At 56.1% G+C, this 18582-nt stretch overlaps 2 protein-coding genes across 2 annotated transcripts in view; one reads left to right on the forward strand and one right to left on the reverse strand.

Annotated features, from left to right (window-relative positions):
- Positions 1 to 406: 406 nt before the first annotated feature.
- LHFPL4 (LHFPL tetraspan subfamily member 4) lies at positions 407 to 11460 on the reverse strand. The gene is made up of 4 exons (XM_027882373.1): positions 10891 to 11460; positions 2543 to 2779; positions 2326 to 2342; positions 407 to 2082 (listed from the first exon to the last, which is right to left on the reverse strand). The coding sequence occupies exons 1-4, from the start codon at positions 11294 to 11296 to the stop codon at positions 2074 to 2076; spliced, it is 669 nt and encodes a 222-aa protein (XP_027738174.1). The 5' UTR covers positions 11297 to 11460; the 3' UTR covers positions 407 to 2073.
- A 1428-nt stretch (positions 11461 to 12888) lies between these two features.
- The window catches only part of MTMR14 (myotubularin related protein 14), a 36698-nt gene continuing 31004 nt past the window's right edge, over positions 12889 to 18582 (forward strand). Inside the window, exons 1-3 of the mRNA XM_027882244.1 lie at positions 12889 to 13014; positions 13100 to 13239; positions 18427 to 18582. Of these exons, the coding sequence (XP_027738045.1) occupies positions 12889 to 13014; positions 13100 to 13239; positions 18427 to 18582 (422 nt within the window). The remainder of the gene's footprint in view (positions 13015 to 13099; positions 13240 to 18426) is intronic.

Here is an 18582-nt window from a genome sequence, read left to right on the forward strand (position 1 = left end):
GTTGGTTTTTTCCATCAAGACACTGGAATTTTATGAATTTCAGGAGGCTGCTATCAGCCTGTGTCCACCTGTGAGCTGACAGGCCACTAATAGTGCACAGTGAGCAGGCAGAAGGGAGGGGCTCAAAAGCTCCTAAGGATGGATGGGATCCCTGCCCCACCTCCTGCCTTGCCACGGGACTTGCTTTGGCCAGAGCTCCTCTTGTGTGCCAGCCCATGTGGGTGGAGGCTCAACTCCACAGGGCACAGGGAGGGCTCTCCACCCTCCCTTCCCCACCCTCCTTTCCCCACCACAGCTTGGACACCATGTGGCATCCTTTGACCTCCTTGCAGACCATCTCCTCTGTGTCGGCAGTGCCGGGAGGAGCCCATCCCAACCCTCCTCACACCACAGGGCTCCGAGCTCGTCTGGTTTGAATTATATTTTTCAATAAGGTTTTGTGAAACACTGTATCAAACTTTGTACTAAAATACAGATATATTACAGCTACTGTATTCCTTTCTCCACTGATTTTTCTTGGTTTGTTTTTCCAATTCAGCTGGCAACAGCACTCACAAGCTGGCAAGGCCCGGGTGCTGCCAGGGGCAGGGGGTTCCTGCTGACCTCGTTCCAGGGGGGCAGCTGCCGGAGGGATGTGGGCACCACCAGGCTCATGGCACCCACGCCGTCCCGGGTGACTTTGGCTCCCAGATGGTGTTTTGGCACAGCTCCATCCCTCACCGCCACCCCGCAGGGCCTCAGGGCACCACTTACCTGCTCCCACCAGCCCCTGGTGCCCGGTGAGGCAATGGTTCCTGCAGAGTGCTTGATGCCAACCCTCAGCAGCCTGCATGCTCTGTGGCCCCATCCCGGGACCCACTCTGCTCCCTGCTCCCCGGCCTTGCCCAGTGCCTGGGTCCAACCCTGCCAGGGCCCCCTGGGGGCCCTCCCCTGCCCGAGGCCCTGCGAGGAGCCCCGGCTGCTCGCACTGAGACGCGGCCAGTGCTGAGGACTTTATTGCATTGCGAGGGCTGCGGTGACCCAAGCCCCCGTGGCCAGGGGAAGCCCACACGCACCGGTCTGGCCAGCAGAGCCACAGCCGGGCTGCGGCCGCCCGCGCCGGGGTGTCGGGGCAGGCTCTGGGGTGCTGTGTGGGGGCCATCGGGGCCGGGCAGCTGCCCCCGGCTCCCCGCGGGACCGCGAGGTGCAGCCAGGAGGCCGGGTGGGCACAGGAGGGCTCGGGTATCCCCGGCCACGCCGTCACCAGTGGAGATAAAGCACCGTATGGGGAGGGAAGGCGTTTGGCAACAGCCCGCGGCCGGCTTGGGGAGGGGTCTGGCGGGAGGCGGGGGGTCCTCCTGCGCCCGCCCGGGGGGATTTGCATGTTCAGCTGCTCCCACTTACCAGGGCTTACATTCAGCGGCGGAGCGTGTCGGGTGTCCCATAGCCGGCAGCAGCGAGGCCCCGGCGGCCCCGGCCACACGCTAGGAAACACCGCGTCCTGTGGCCGGGCTCCCGGGGTGGGGGGCGAGGGGGCTCGAGTCACTTTACCCTGTTTAGAGAATATGAATTTACATGTAAAAGTAGGGGTTGGGCCCTATCCCGGCCACCGGGTCCCCTGGCCGTGGAGACAGGATCACGGAGCTGTACAAAATGGGAGTGGGGAGGGGTCCGGGACCCGGAGCAGCCGGCACGGGGCGTCACTGGGTGCGCGTTCGGGTGGGAGGCAGCGGGTCAGGAGTCCTGGGGATGTAGAAATCTGTTAAAAACTCCGAGACTGTTTTTTCCTTGAAACAAAACCGCAGTTGGATGCTGTTCTTGAACGAAGCGCGTTTGAGGCATCCTCCCCCGGCGGCGGCCCGCGGGCAGCGCGGGGTGCGGAGCTGGCAGGGTGCGTGGGATGGCGGTGCCGGCGTGGACATGGAGGTGGCCGTGGATGCGGCGGGCGGGCGGCGCATCCCTGGCGCGGGCGGCGGGGCCCGGGGGGCGGCGCGGGACGCTGTGTGGCCGCTGGCAGCAGACGAAGGGCAAGAGAGGGAGGGAGCGCCCAGGCTGCCGGCCATGGGAAGAGGGTCCTGCTGCGGACGGTCGGCCTTATATCCTCTGCGGGGAGAGCACAGCGGGTCGGCGACGCTGTTGGGCAGGTCTTATTGCACCATCGTGCCACCAGCACATGCCTGTCCCCATCCCTGCGGCGCCCCACCCTGTCCCTGCTGACTCCCTTCCCCATTGCCCCCAGCCTCGCTGCCTGCACAGGCAGGGTTCCCCCATCCCAAGCCACGAAGCACACCCAGACACGCCACACAGTCAGGGCCAGGGGACAGGACAGTGACACTCAAGACTTACCGCAGTGCCAACAAAATCTGTGGAAATAGAAGAGACGGGTGTCAGGCAGGACAGAGGTTCGGCAGCCCACTCCCACCCTGCCCAGCCTGCCCTGCTTTGTAGGTGGGAGTTAAGCCCATGCGACCCTTTCCAGGATGCTGGAGGGGCCAAACCCCCCCGGCTGTTCCCACCCAGGGTACCCCCAAGGTCCCGGGCCCCTCAGCACTGCGGCTCTCACCTTTGCTTTCTGTCTTGAGCTCCTCGTGCAGCAGGTCGTTCTGCCGGTTGCCGAGGACAAAGGCCAGGAAGGAAAGGATGAGGGCGTTGAGGATGCCGATGATGGCCAGGATGTAAGCCCAGCGCACGGAGCAGTCGCCCAGGGAGTATTTCCCTGTCTTCTCCCCACACATGTCCCGTATGGTCTCTGCATCCCAGCCATCAGGAAAGATCATACAGCCCAGCACCAGGCAGAGCGCTGCAAGGGGGAGAGGAGGGAGGCATCAGAGGGGACAGAGGGTGGCAGTGCCAGGCACTGAGCCCCCCAGTCAGTGCATGAGTGCAGCCCACGCCTAGCAGGGAGCCCATCTGGGCCCCACGACAGCCAGGTGACATGGCAGGTGACAGCCACCGCTGCCCCAGCAGCCCCAGGGACTGGGTTTGCACGTGGCTGCCCCAAATCTTGCCCACGCACAAATGGGAACTTCAGGGTCTTGGTTTCTTCCAGCATCAGTCACAGGATCAGTGGTTCCCCATGGGCTTTCCCAATCACTGCAGACTCCCTGCATGTGGGCAGGAGCTACCAGGCAGGAGCTGCAGGCAGAGATGCTGCGTGCTGAGAGGATCATCATCCCCAGGAGCCCCTGCACCCAACCACCACCTATCCTGCAAGCTCTGCTCCCAGAGGGGTCACTTTCCCTGCGTGCCTCTGTCCTGCATGCTCCATGCTGAGCAAGGAGACATCAGGAAACACAGGGAGGGAAATGCCAACACAAAGCCTGTGACTGTCAAGGTAAGAAGGTGACGGTTTTTTCTAACTACAGCAAGTAGTTGCCTGTATCAGCTGGGAAGGCTAAAAATAGTAATGATGTTGGCTGGGGTGCCCTGCAGGTATTTTTGCCCTGAGTTAGGGAAGAACCAAGAAGCTTGTGCCAGCACCAGTGACGAATTGTGTCCCCTTCCCTTACTGCTGGAGGGACAGCAAACACCCTGCAGGCAGGAGTGCTGTAGCAGTGGCCCCAGGGGAGGGCAGCTGGTGGTCTGGCACAAGCTCTCTGGGTGCTGGTGTGTGCTTTGAACTGCTCTCAGGAAGGAAGGAAAATCCCAGGAGGGAGGGAAGCATGTGCAGGGCATCACACTGGGAGCAGGTATAGCCCTCGCATCCTGATGAGCTGTGCCAGAAAAGGTTAGGGATACTGAGGCGAGTAGTCCATGCTCTGGCATATAATGCCATGTGCCAGCTACTGCCTCCTCTGTCCACATCACAAACCTGCTCTGTAGAAGAGTCCTTGTAGGCAGCAGCGAGCCCTGCATGCAGATTTAGGGCCATGCACAGCTCCGGTGCCACCCCAGCACCACATGGCTGCTTAGGAGCTGACAAGCTGGCACCTCCAGTACATCGTCACTAGGGACTTCCAGCCAGGCACAGGGTGTCTGGGGGAGCTCCCTGCCCGCTGGGACTGGGCCAGCCCAAAACCATCCCTCTGCAAGGAAGTACAATGAGCACCAACGCAGTGCTCTGCTTGCTAAATGGTGAGGAGTAGCCTGGCCTGCTGCTGACCTGGGCACCTTGGGGCAGGATGGCATTAATTCAGCCAAGGGCCTGAAATAAAGGGGAGCAGGTGCAGCAAACCTGTGCCAGGGACTGTTCCTGTGAAAGCAAGATGCTAAGAGGATTTTAGGATCCACTGAGCTCCCAGTGCAGTGCAGTGTGAAACAAGCTAAGGTGCTCTGTGGCCATCCCTGGCAAGGGGGTGGGTTTGTCCCTGCAGCTCAGAGCAGCTCAACACTCTCTTCTTCCCATCTGTCCTACATGTTCCCAGCAGCAAGCCGAGTCCTCCGCTCTGTCACAAGCAATTCCCTTTTCTGCATGTCCCCAGCCCATCCAATGTCCTGGAAACACCTTCCTGTGCCTGCAGCGAGGAGTGACACTGAAGAGTGGAGCAAGAACACGGGGGATCCCCACATGGTCCACAGGCCTCAGCACTGCCCTCTGCAACAGCTCTGAGGGGCACAGGATCAGGGCTCTGCCTGCACCTGCCTCCAAGTGCCCCAAGATCCCTTGCAGACCTGCAGGAAAACCTTGATTTTTGTTTAAAACAGCCTATTTCTACACCTTGCAACTGCATGAAAAACACCAAGTGATGACTCCTACTAGAGCTGCTATTAGAGAGGAAAAAAATAACCCAATTCCTGTCCATTTTGCTTTTAATTCCTGTTCTTCTGAGGGAGCTGTGCTAGTCCTCACTGACAGTGGCACCAAAGATGGCTGGCTACTCTGTCACACCCCACAGCTGCCATCCTTCTCCCAGGCCCTGGGCTCCAACTCCCTCTTCTTGAGTATTCCCAGTTGGAAAGGCATTTCAGTGATTGCTGGGGGAGGGTGTATGCAGAGGGAGGATGATCCTGCTGGGGCTGGGGTTCTGGCCCCAGGAAAACTAGCATTTCTTGGCTTTTACAGCTGGTTCATGGCTTCATGCTCCCTTGTCAAGGTCCTCTAGAAATGAAACGGGCATCTCAAGGGCTTTTGATATCCTTGCAAAAGAAATTAATCAAAGGGAATGTAACACTATGACTCAGGCCTCAACACAAGAGGAAGCTCCTCGTGCCAGGATAACGTTTCCTAGTACAAGGTGCATTTAACTAAATTGTCTGAGTAGCCCCATGTTTGCTGAGCACCACAGCTATCCCAGCACTGCACCTGTCCTGAGCAGCCGTGCCTGCAGGATTAAAATCTGATTTTTTAATCACTTTTTCTGTCCAGTTTAGTCTGCAGGTGTGGGTGAAGATTGGCTTTAACTGCTGTTGCCTGCCATGGGTGGAAGAAGCTCAGGACATGCCCTGCAGCTGAGAGGTGTGGCCTCCCCCTGAGCACAGGCACACAGAGCATCACACCGCCCCAGGACACACAAACTGGAAAATGTGGGGTAACAGGGGGAAAAACAGTAGCCACTGGGGCCCAAAGGGGCTTGTTAAACCTGTGAGCCCCAAGTCTATGGGGAACAGGGGCTGAGCTGTGATATTGGGGTCTGGAGTGGCTGCTTCTCACTAAAAAACGTTCTGAGAACTGAACACTAAAGGGAAATGGGACAAACACAGCCCCCCTCCCTTCCCATAAAAGCTGAAATCCCTCAAAAATAAACGAACACTAAGGGCAGCGTGCTCAGGACGAGTAGCACCGGCCATTTACACAGACACGAGCTCCCTTACGGCATTTTGCTCCACAGGCTGTTTCCGTGCCAAAAAATCAGCAGGATTCAGAATAGAGTTATGAGTTTGTATGAATCAGAACTGACAGTTACTTTATCTGGAACAACGGTTAAGGGATGTAAGCTCCAGGACACGAGCGGCTCCGAAACGCGCGGCTCAGCCCCTCCCTGCGAGTACACAGGCACATTAACAGCCGCTACGGGAGGGGCGCGCTGCCGTGCAAGCCCCGGGGCTGCTGCCGTGGAGCACACGGCGCTGGCTGGATGCAAGGAATAGGCTGAATCCTTGCTCCTGTCCCCGCTGCAAGGCAGGAACGGCAGTGGAAGGAGGGGGGAGTCTTCAGGAAAGCTTTTCTGGGGGCCAGAAGGCGGTAATTGATCAAAGGCTAAGTTTTTTCGCGGTGATGTAATTTTTGCTGCAAGGTCAGCAGGTGGAAGTGGTTCACCTGAAAAATCATATTTTGGATTGAGGATACAGGATAGAATCACAGAATCACAGGATAATTAGGGTTGGAAGTGAACTGTGGAGATCATCCAGTCCAACCCCCCTACCGAGGCAGGGTCACCTAGAGTGGGTTACATAGGAATGCATCCAGGTGGGTTTTGAATGGCTGCAGAGAGGGAGACTCCATGACCTCCCTGGGCAGTCTCATTCCCAGTAGCTGTCCCAGTTATGCTCCAAGCTGGTTTGGAGCAGTAGTATCTGCCTCGTATTTTTTCATTATGAAAATCCATTAATGACTTTTATATCCATGAAAACAATTGTTTTGAAACCTCAGACTCTGAGAGGAGTTGGCTCTCCAGCAAGTCCCAGTCAGGAAGATGAGCCTGTCCTGATGTGGCTCAGCAGAGTCACCACATCACTGCCAGCACCAGGGAGGGTTTCAGGGCTGTAGTGCTGGGGCCAGACGCTGCTCTCCCTTGGGGCTGAGGCCACATGCCCATACCACACAGCCCTGCCACACACAGCCCAGCAGCTGGCAAGGGGCTTCCTCACCGCTCCTCTCCCTGACATGCCAGAATGATGCCGTGCAAGGGGTGCCCACTCAGAGGGTGGCAAATGCAGATGAGATGCAGAAGATGAAGCCACTGCTCAGGGCTCTGCCTCTGCTCACAGCCCTGGGAAGGGCCTGTCTGAGAGGTGAGTGTAGCTCCGAAGGGAGTCTCCCAAAGGAGAAAAGGGCTCAGTTGGATATGTATTATCACACTGTCCATCAGGTAAGGTGCCTGGACACGGCATAGTCAACTCCAAAGTTCTAAGATAAGGACAAACCCCAAGGCTACTGTCAACGGCATGGCCCTGGGTGTCATGCATCCCTTGGGAAGCTGGAAGGTCTCACCACACTGACTGCTGGACCTGAAGCACAGAGAAACACCTTAAAATGTGGCTAGTTCATTCCTACATGCAAGAGGGATGGTGTGCTCAGCCGGCTGCCTCTTTTGACCCTCAGTAGACTGTAAGTACAAAACTGAAGACCCCCTGGAAACAGAGCCCTGGACCCACTTGGAGTGACTGTCCTGATGCGAAGCATGTGAACACAGTGTCCCACAGAGGTGGCTGGGTTCTCTTAGTCCGCATTGGTGCTGGGCACCAAGACAAAGCTTGGAGTTAACTCACAGGGTGACTGTGTCTTATGCTACAGTAGAGGATCAGGGAATCAGAGGAAATGTTCAGACTCCTGGGCAGCCTCCCCAGTACATGGTGGTGGTGTACTCCTATGCTCCAGTCTCCTGCAGATGGATCCTAAGGGGCATTACCATCACAGCCCACTTCTCTTCAAGTAAGCATCATCCTGTGGGACTTTCTGAAGGAGCTGCTCCACTAAATTTGAGTACTGGGGTGGCATCAGGTGCTGGTCAGTCACACAGTTGTTGACGTGCTCATGTTAAGGGCCCATCTCTGGTTTTGTAACAGAAGGATTTAGCAAAATCTCGTTTTGCGTTACTGGGATTTTGAACAGGGCAGATGGCCCGTTCTATTTGCGATAAAGCAGAGCCTTTCCTCTTAATTAGATCCAGTTTCCTCCTAGGGGGGCAGTGGCTTTTGAGCTGGAGCTCTCTGTCAAGCTCTAATTAAACTCTGCCTTGATTGTTGTCCACTAATTAGACATTGATGATTTAAACTTTTTTTTTTGAAAGAGATCCTGAATTCCTCATCCTCCTCCCGACTCCTGCAGAGCCCATCCCAGCAGAGCCCATCCATGCCCACAGTCAGCAGTCCTGTACTCTGCACCAGCCATCCCAGAGGAACAGGGTAGGGACACCTCTGCCCCATCTCTCTGCCAGTCCCCTGGTTTTCACCAGCGAGACCGAGAGACTTTGGGTCTCACTGTTGCTGTAGTAGTGCGAGTCCTCCTTTAGCTAAAACGTCACCGAGGCAGGAGGAATGTCCTTCCCTTCTCTGCTCCTCCAAGCCCTCTCCTCTGGCACAACCCTCCAACCTCCCAGGCAGGTGAACCTCCCAAGTTTGTCACAATGCTGTGCCAGAGCCTGCATCAGGCTGTGTACTGCCCTGCTCATGAGATCTGGCCCCTGTGTGCTCTCCATGGGTCACAGCAGTTCCTCCTCCATGCACAAGGTAACACATCCACCTGCAGCTGTCTCTGACATGCCCAGGGAAGTTCAGCCCTGCTTAACGCCCCAAGATGTCCCTGTGGGACACGCCACGACCTCTGTGTCCTGGCCCTCCCTGACAGGGACACCAGCCTGCCCTGTAGGGCAGGAGCTCTCTTGTGCTGCCCTGTCTCAGGGCAGAGTGCAGGGACAGTCTTGATTAATGCTGCCTTGGACCTTCCCCAGCACAGAGAGGCCACAGAGCTGTGCTGCTGTGGGAGAGCTCCGAGCCAGCCTGGCCCAGCTGAGGCCAGAGGAGCTGGTCCATGGCCCCAGCAAGCCACACACTTGGGGCCACTGTGAGCAACGCACATGTAACCACAAGGCGCAAAGTGTGAGCAGGGACAAGCCCCAGGGCAGAACGAGGGGTACGCAGAGCTGACAGCACAGGGTGCTGCTGTGGCCACCAAAACTTGAGCCAGGGCAGGACAGGAGGCAATAGGGAGAAAGCCCAGGGCTGCCCCCAGTGCAGTGCCCCCCACCATACAACTCCCTCTGCAGCAGCAGCAGCCGGGTGCTCCAAACCACTTGATTAAGCTGCTGACAATCATCAGTAGGATTTGGGCTCTGAGCTTGCTTTAAACTGATAAATCTTCAGGACAGGGAAAATTAAAGATGAGGGAATTTCCCGATAAGCCAAGGCAGCTCTCGGTCTGGCTGTGGTCCTGATCTGGGTGAGGAGAGGTCAGGCTTTCCAGCCGCAGCCAGTTTGCAAGGGAGAGAGCTGGGCTGGCTGCAAGGGCCTAGCACAGAGGGGCTGTATCCTTCCACATCAGTGACTGGGGCCCTGCTCACAGAGAGGACAGACTGGGTCCTTTCATTAGGAATAAGGGCTGCTTTGGGTCCATCCAGTGGAAGCTCTATTCACACTCTGTATGCAGTGGAGAGTAACAGTGTCTGTCCACACTTCGTAAAACTGGGCAGAGAAGGAAGTGAAGGATTCCCCCTACCAGGGAAAGCTCAGCATCAGTTTTTAGGGTCTTTCTCCAAAAAGGGCAGACCCTCTGTAAAGACAGCCTGGAGGTGTGTGCACAAGGGATACTCGGGATTCTTACCAATATAGGCATCAGGTCCCCTTCTGGAGAAAGGTTTGGGTTATTGTACGGTGCCACTTTGAGGAGTGAGTCTATGAGGGTCTTAGGGCACATCTACAGTGGGGTTTCATTTTTGGAGGAAGCTGAGTAGAATCTATAGACAGGGACACTTTTTGGGGCAGTGACTGGGCTTGAGCCTGTGGTCGTGTCTGAGGAGACATCAAGGTGTGTGATGTCCCTCTGTGGGAAACACTGGAGAGAGCTCAGAAAGGCTTTCCTCACAGCTCTTTCACGACGTGGGAGGGAGGGGGCCTCGGCACAACATGTCTTTAAGGGGGAACTGAAGGGTCTGTCTGTGCACAGGTGCTTTTACAGGGCTGGGGGATCCATGCATGGGCCCCTGCCAGTGATGGGCTTCCTTTAGGGGCTGGGGATTCCCCTAAAGTGAGTACCCCTTGGGGACAGGCTTGCTCAGGGATGCCCTGGGGCTGGTTTGACAGAAAGGCTAGTCCTTTATGTGAAGTGTCCTGGAGTGTATGAGTCCCCAAGAGCCTGTTGATTCTGTGGGACAGTCCCTCTTGTAGGGTGTCTCAACACTGGTCCCTAACTGGGGTGTCCCAAGGCTGGTCACTGGCCCAGGATGTCCCAAGGTGCTCCAAGGCCAGTGCCTGGCTCAGCTGTCCTGAGGTACTCCAGGCTGCTCAGGTGTGGCCCAGGGCCAGTGCCTGTTCCAGGGTTCCCTAAGTGGGGGGGTCCCTGATCCAGCTTTCCTGCTGTGTCCCAGTGAGCCCTGTGGTTCCCTGGAGTCAGACCTTCCTGGGGAACCGCAGGTTCCAGTGTCCAGGACAGGTACACATCTGTGGTGCTCTGTCAGTGCCAGTGTCTGGCCTGTCTCAGGAAGCCCTGGAGTGTCCTGAAGACACTTCTTGCCTGGCATGCCCCATGGCCTGACAGTGCTTGTAGTCTGCCCAGCTTCCTTGAGCAACCCCGGTGTTCCCTGCAGCCAAACTCTGCCTGGGGAGCCCTGGGCACCAGTGCCAGCGCCTATTCCTGGTGCTCTGTCAGTGTCACCGCCTGCCCCAGGTGCCCCAGGAAGTCCTGGGATGTCCTGGGCCTGGCTCCTGGGTGGGATACTCTATGGTTACTTGTACCTGGTACTTGTACCAGAACCCAGCTTTCTTGGGCAGCCCTAGTGTTCCTTGTGGCCAGGGGATACTAGGGAGCCATGGGTGGCAGTGTCCCGAACTGGTGCCCATTCCTGGTATTCTGTCAGCACTTGCACCCGGCCTGGGTGTCCCAGGAAGCCATGGGGCTGCATCCTGGAACCACAGGCAACCCCTGGCTTGGACCCAACCCAGCTTCCCTGAGCAACCACGGTGCTCCCTGCCGCCAGGACCCCATAACCAGTGCCGGGTCCTGGCGGAGTGCCCCACACCCGGCGCTGCCCACATTCCCCCGCCCCTCGCCCGCCGCCAGGCCCGGGGCAGGCCGGTGCTCCCGGAGCCGGAGTGTACCTGCCAGCAGCTGCATCCAGGCGCAGATCTTGTAGACGGTGGCGGTGTTGCAGAAGAAGAAGAGGGCGAAGCAGGTGATGCAGCCCAGCGTCAGCACCATGGAGAGCAGCACGAAGAACGCGGCCGCCTGGAAGGCGCCCGAGGGGATGGTGCTGAAGTCGGTGAAGGAGCCGCGGCACGACAGCTCCCGGCCCGCCAGCCCGCTGCCCACGCAGTAGTGGAACAGCCCGAAGTACCCGGGCTTGGGCGTGTTGACGCTGTCGCCCACCCAGTAGGGCTGGATGAAGACCACCACGTTGATGATGGCGAAGCAGATGGTGAAGATGGCCCAGAGCACGCCGATGGCGCGCGAGTTCCGCACGTAGTTGTCATGATACAGCTTGGAGGCTTCCTGCGAGGGCAGCATCCTGCCGGCCGCCACTTGCCAGAGGGCGGGAGGGGCCGGGACGGCGGGGGGCCCGCCCGGGGTCGGCGGGGCGGGGGGGCCGCGGCCTAAGAGCGCCCGCGGGCTGCCGGGCCCTGCGACACCCGCGCCGCCATCTTGGCTGCCGCCTCTGCGCCCCGCGCGCTCCCGCCACGCGCGCGCGGCCGCGCGCCCCCCGCCACTGCGGAGCCGAGCCCGAGCCCCGCCGAGCCCGGCCGTGCTGAGCACAGCCCGGCCCAGCCCAGCCCGGCCCAGCCCAGCCCAGCCCGGCCGTGCTGAGCACAGCCCAGCCCAGCCCAGCCCAGCCCAGCCCGGCCCAGCCCAGCCCGGCCGTGCTGAGCCCAGCCCAGCCCAGCCCAGCCCAGCCCGCCGCGCGCGCCCCCCGGGGATCGGGCTGCTCCGGCTGCCTTCGGCTGCGCCCGCCTCGGGCTCGGCCGGGCTCGGGTCGCCTCGCGACGGGCAATGTTCGGCACGGCTCGGCTCGGCTCGGCTCGGCTCGGCTCGGCTCGGGTCGCCGAGCCGGGACAGAGCCGGCGCCGGGCCCGCCCCGCTCCCCCGGGGCCGCTCCCCGGGCAGCGCCTGGGCACAGCCCGGTCAGTGCCGGCGGGTCCCCGCGGGGGTGCGTTTGGCTGGAGCGCGCCCGCAGCGAGGACGTCCGTTCTCCCTCACCCCCCGCGACCCAGCGAGTGTCCGACGTAGCCCGCGGGGCGGGCAGCAGAGTTTCCCCACCCGCTTGGTGGGGACGGAGCAAGCTGAGTTGCCGCCACTGTGGCACTGGGACAGCAGTACCCGTCCCAGAACCTCTCGTGTGACAGCGCAGGGCCAGTTACACGGCTGTGCCAGGTCAGGTGTGATGGCAGGGCCGGGGTACACGAGGTGTGCCAGGTCAGGTGTGATGGCAGGCCCGGGGTACACGAGGTGTGCCAGGTCAGGTGTGATGGCAGGGCCGGGGTACATGGCTGTGCCAGGTCAGGTGTGGTGGCAGGGCCGGGGTACACGAGGTGTGCCAGGTCAGGTGTGATGGCAGGGCAGGGGTACACGAGGTGTGCCAGGTCAGGTGTAGTGACAGGGCCGGGGTACACGGCTGTGCCAGGTGAGGTGTGGCAGGCTGCCGGCCTGAGGCACTTGTATGCCGGCAGGTGCCCTGCAAAGTCCTGCCCCCGCCCCGGCAGCCTCTCACTGGTCCCAAACCCAGCAGAGACCAGACCACCTCGGCCCAGTTTCTTTCTCAGGGTGGCGAGACGCACCGCCTTAGCTGCACTCAAACTCGGCTGTCATAAAATGCTCCAAGGGCATCATTCTCTTCCAAGTCTTGTCAAGATTCGCAGCTGGTTTGCAAGTCAGACAAACGCGGATGAAAATCACTTTGTGTTCTCCTGCAAGAGCCAGGGTCCCGCGGTACCACTCATCCCGCAGCTCCGACCGGCACTGGCTGGGTGTCCGGCTGCCCCGGGGCGGAGCGCGGCCCGGCGCTCAGCGATGACGGCGGGAGCGGGCGGAAGGGGCGGTGGCGGCGGGCGGAAAGCGGCGGGCGGGGCGATGGGCCCGAGGCGGCGGCGGTGAGCGGCGCGGCCATGGCGGCGGCGGCCCGCGGCTGCCCCCCGGCGGGCTCCGGGGACCGCGCCCTGGCCGAGCTGCTGCTCGAGTTTTCCCGGGCACAGTACCGCGCCAAGGACGGCGGCGGCGCCGCCGCTGCCAAGGTGAGGGCACCGGGGCTCGGGGCGGGGGGGGGAGCGGGGTTCGGGGGTCCCGGCGCGGCGGGCACTGAGCAGTGGCTCTGCGCAGGTGGAGCGGATCGAGCGGCGGTGCCTGGAGCTCTTCGGCCGTGACTATCGCTACAGCGTGATCCCCAACCTGCACGGCGAGGTCTGCGCCCATTACCCGCGCTACATCGTCCTCCTGGAGCGCGACACCGGCCGCGACCCGTAAGGCCCCCGGTCCCCGTGTCCCGCCGGAGTGGTGGTGGTGGTTGTTGTCTTGAGTAGCTCCCGTGCCCGCCGCTGCTGTCCCGGGGCTCCCGCCGGCCGGGGGAAGCCCTGTACTGCGCTAATTATAGCCGGCGGTGTCACCGCTCCAGGGGCTCCCCTCGCTGCCTCCCGGGGCTGCCGCGCTCCCGCGGGGCTCCTCCCAGCGCCCCGGGGCTCCTGGGCTGCCGTGGTGGAAGCTGAGCCTTTAACGATGGGTGTGAAGGAAGCGCCGGTGCTCCAGGGCAGCGCCAGCAACGCTGCATGTGGCCCTGGAGTAAAGGCGAGCATAGCGCTGGGTCCTGGTCGTTGCTCTGCTGCAGCTTGTCCGAAGGCTCGAGGCTGAGAGTGAGACTGTGCGATGCTCACCCTCTCTTGATGGGTCTCGCTGCAAGGCCTCTGATGCGGGGAATTTTAGTCTGCAAAGCATCTCGGGGCATGGGGTCTGATAAGGACTAGGCAGTTGAGGCATTTTGGACAGATATTTCTGTCATTCTAGGCTGTTTCACCTCTCCCCACCGCGGAGGGCGGGTTAGTGGGCACTGAGGTTTATTGAGCTAACGGGAAACGCTTCCTGGCAGTTTGGTGCATGTCTCAGCCAACGCATTTCTGGACTTTGACCCACGAGCCCAGGATCACGTTGGTCTCACATTGCTCCCTACAGCTCCAACCACAAATCTCAGTTTTATTTTTTCTTCCAACAAGACATAATGCAGTTTTGCAGTCTTAAGTGCATGTCCATGATAAGCATAACGTGTTCAAAAAATGGTCACCAAGTCCCCTTCACATGTCCAGCTGTTTTGCCTGAGGAAGGCAAACCATCACCTGCTGTGCTGGCACATGGGCTGGGTGCTGTAGAAGAGGGTCTTTGGAAACCAGCCACAGCTGACTGTCAGGTGGGGGAATTTCTGCTTGATATACGAGAATTCATGCTTTTCAGATTAGAAAAGATTAAACCCCTTGCTGCAAAAAACAGGAAGCTGAAGTCTGAAGCTGTAAATGTAACTAGGGAAGAGAAACCGAATGCTTCTGCTTTCCTGCTCTTGCAAGAATAAAGCATGCTTAATTTTTCTGAAGGTATTCAAAACAAAGAGTATTTACACTTGATGCCCCATTTTCTTCTGTGACTTAGGCAAGCCAGCAGTGGCGATTAACTTTTTTAAAACTTGTTCTCTCCCAGTCTTGATGTGCTGTCCCAGAGAGTCACAGAAACAGACTACATTTTATCATGCCTCTCCTGATTTCTGGGTGATGCTCTCTGTAAAAACTGCTAAGTGATCTTTAGACAAATTCAGATTTTAGTTTCATTGTTGTACTACTGTGGAATAATTATTACGTAGAGACTGTTGTATTTCTTGCGTTACAGAATGCAAGAACCTCTTCCAGTGAGCAGGACAGTCCCTCTAGGACTGTGTGTCTTTGGCTGCCTTTTGTAGAGCTAAAGAATGGTTTGGGTTAGAAGGGACCTTAAAGATCCCTGGTTCCATCCCCCCTGCTGTGGGCAGGAACACTTCCACTAGACCAGGTTGCTCTGGGCGCCATCCAGCCCAGCCTTGGACACTTCTGCGTTCATCTTTTTAATGTTCTTATCAGCTGCAAAGATCTTCTTGAGGCTTCACACCTCTGAAAATACCAAGGTGTTTTATAAACAGTTTTCATGTGTGCAAACCCTGTGCTGCCTTGTTGGTTCTGCTGGTACAGCTGTTTCTGGAGCATATGTGGAACCAGCCAAAAATGGATACTTTTGACCCGGATCAGTTTCCTGATCCTGTTCCTTTTGTGACTTGGCAGCTGGGGGAAAAAGAATGTTGCTTGTTGATAGTTTACTAATACTACTCTGAAATCCAGGCAGGTGCAGGAGGAATTCCATGTATGTTTTTAGTCTCCGTGTCCCTTGATCAGGTACTGATTGTGAGGAGTCACAGAAAGTAGCAGAGTGTGTCTGATACTCAGGAGTCCTTCCTTATGCTTGGAAATCTCTGATGTCACCTCACTGCTGAGTACAAGGGAACGATCACTACCCTGGTCCTGCTGACCACACTGATAAAAGCCAGGATGCCCTTGACCTCCTTGGCCACCTGGACACGTGCTGGCTCATGTTCAGCATGGTCTCTACCAGCACCCACAGATCCTTTTCCACTGAGCAGCTTTCCAGCTCCAACATAACTTGGAAATTACTGTGATTGTGCGTAATGAAAAACGTCCAAGTCTCAGTCATGGGCCACATCCATGGTTTTACAAGATGATCCTGTTATGTGTCTGCACTCCAAACGAATATGATCACAGTTATGTGTACTCTAGCAACATAAGAAGAACACTTTGATTCCAGTGCTGTTGTGGTCACCCAAAGAGGAGCATCTCTGCGTGAGGCCTATCTAAAATAGTTGCCAAAACAGTTGGTTGCTCCTAAAGGACAAGTTTCCCTTGCATTTAAAAAGATTACTTCGGATTTGGGGTTTGGGTGGAGGGAGGTCAAGAGGTAATCTTTGCCCAGCAGTGTCTTCTGGAAAACAAAATTCTGAAGAACACCACCCCCCATTACACCCCAAACACCTAAAAGTAAAAAAAAAAAAAAAAAAGTCAAGATACACATCATTCTTTCTGCTTTATTCTCTGCCTTGTGCCAAACAGCCTTAATGATGCTGAAGAGTGCTGTTTTCTGAACCTTTTTCAGTAGATTTTACTTCTACTTGCATTGCATTTAATCACTAGTCCCTGTAAAAGCATTCCACCTGTTCTTCAGAGTAGGTCAGCCCTCCCCTCACCACAGTAGTCTCAGTCCAACTGTGTTTATTTACCGTGTTTACCTCTAGCTCATGTTTATCTCTCGCTTTACTGATGATGGTTATTGAGATGAGAAGATCTGAGAGCTGTGTTTGTAGCACATCCATAACAGGTAGCAGAGCAGGTCTCTCCAGTGCGTGTGCAGACGTGTTGTGCCTGGGAGAGGGGCTCATTCTTCTGTGTCCCCAGTGGGGTCTTGGATTTCCTGCTTGCCCCGTGCCCTGGGTTCCTGCCAGGCTGCTCGGACTCATTCCCCAGTGCTGCGATGCCTCTCCAGGGAAGTGCAGTGAACGTACTGAGAGGTGAAACCTGTTGTCTTGTCTCACCCCCTGGGGATGCACTTCTCTTATAATTTTTGATCTTTCAGGCATTACATTTTTGCTGAATCCCCTCTTCTGGACTTAAAAGCAGCACCGTGGAGCTATTCTGGTTACACCGTGCTAACGTCCCTGTTTCCCTCTGTATTCGCTTTTGCCAAGGAAACATAAAGGCAACTGGAGCAGAGTGCAGGATATGTCTTTTGATTGCGTGCATTCATTTAAAAACAACCCCACAACCAAATCTGTGCGTCACAGTCTCCGAGTTTCAAAATAGTTTGGTGTTAGGAACTATACACAAAGGCATCTCTTCTCACACAGCTCACGTTTTCCTGTCTTTGCAATTAATACCCTCACATTCACAGTGTTTAAAGAAGATTAGCATGGGTTCTTGTTCTTTAAATTCCGCTATATGTCAAAGCTCTTTGGAGCCGGACTGCAAAGTAGTTGTGTGTGCAGGGAAATGTGAATAAACTTAAGCCTCCAATAATTCTGAGAACTTTCTCCTTCTTTCCTTCTTTCCTTTCCTTTTTTTCCCTTTTTTAAAAAAAAAAAAAAAAAAAAAAAGTTGGATTTGAAGGCCATGTTTGCTGTTTCTCTGCTTCCACTGACAATACCTTGTATAACCTTTTCCATAAACAGATCAATTTCCTTGTTAATAATAGATTAATTCTTTTAATCCTTCCCGGAGTGGCAGCTGCTGGTATGTTGCTCCACACTCTCACTGATTCTGAAGTTTAGCAACTTTCTTTTAACTTCCAGCATAAAGGTATTAATTTATTCTTAGGCCAGCATTGTCGTTTGCCTTTGAGTTCTTCTTCTCCCTTGTTAAGTTCTCTCCTTTCCCCTGCAGAGCTGTGTTCTCACTTCATCTGCTCTGCCAGTCCGTCCCTGGTGGTTTCTCTTGCAGCATAGACTGTTCCATGGCCATCCTACTCATCTTGCTGAGCTTTTTCATGCAGGGGTGGGTCACCAGGATCAGATGCCTTCGGTGAGGGCTTGTGCTCTGCACAGTAATGCTGGTACTTCTCCATCCCTCCGGGGAATTTCCTATGATCTTATTTTTCCCTTTTTTCTAACTTACCATGTTGATAATGTATGAGGATCCAGATACAGCCAGTTTATCGAGGCTGTTCTACTGTGCTCCACTACTGGAAAGGGCTACTGGAGATTCTTGTTAATTATCTCTAAGTGCATGGCCATGCAGTTTTGTATGTCCACCTGGTTTCTATTATGTCAGTCTGGATGATTCTCCAATTCCTTATGGCAACTTTAGTCCTCCCTGCATTGATAGTTCCTCCTGAAGGTCTATGTAGTTCGGAAGTAAGTTTGGATTCCTATCAAATGTAGACAGGTACAGGAAAAGTTGCAGCAATTTTGCTTCCAGAATGTCCCCCAACATGGAACACACTTCTATTTTGACTTCAATCAGAAAAACAAACAAAATGTAGTTACGCAGATGCAGCTGACATTACTCTTAGGACGTTGCTCAACCCACTAGCAGATTTACAGACCATTGTTCAATTACCTGGCAACACGAGTGCTTGAGTGACCAGAACTAAGGTTTGTGGAGCATTCAAGATTTGATTCTCTATTTTATTTATTTTTCCTTGAAAAATTACTATCAATCTGATAGCGAATTCACTGGGATGGCAGTGCTGAGCTACTTTTTGATGGAAAGGTGATGCAGAGGAAAGCAGAATATGTATTTTTGTAGACACTATCTGACTCTGGCAGTCCTTCACCAGTAATCCATGTGTTAATCTGCAGCAGACCCTTCTGATGGTGCTGATATTGCCAGCCCCTGATAATGGTGTCATGTGCTGTGCACTGGTCTTTCAAAATAGAAAAGGTGACAGAAAAGTGTCTGTACATGTCATACAGCAGCAGAAGCAATTCTCAAAGAGGTGTCCTCTTGCTTGCTGACTTCAGAGCTGGCTTCTAGGGAAAAGAGGATGGGGACTGCAGCCCAGGGTGTCTGTGGCAGCTTTGCAGAAGCGTGTGTGAGGAGATGCTCTGTGTACTGACCCGAGTCTCTGCCCACTAGGTTTGAGAGCACTGTGCAGGTTGGCAAACTGCAGGACCTCATCAACCGGAGTAAGATGGCGAGGTGTAGAGGACGCTTTGTTTGCCCTGTCATTCTGTACAAGGGAAAGGTAAAGCTTCGTGGGTCTTTACTTACCTGTCTTTACTTAGAAAATTA

The sequence above is a fragment of the Empidonax traillii genome, unplaced genomic scaffold, assembly GCF_003031625.1.
Source record: "Empidonax traillii isolate 1590-97213 ecotype Southwest subspecies unplaced genomic scaffold, ASM303162v1 scaffold104:size2570737, whole genome shotgun sequence".
Lineage (NCBI taxonomy): Eukaryota > Metazoa > Chordata > Aves > Passeriformes > Tyrannidae > Empidonax > Empidonax traillii.

Bases quoted from the DNA above. Each gene is read 5' to 3' on its own strand.
- LHFPL4 (XM_027882373.1), bottom strand. From the start codon at position 11,296: ATGCTGCCCTCGCAGGAAGCCTCCAAGCTGTATCATGACAACTACGTG. The intron at 2,780-10,890 runs GTACACTCCGGC...TCCCCCTTGCAG, and splicing joins CTGGATGCAGCTGCTGGCAG to CGCTCTGCCTGGTGCTGGGC.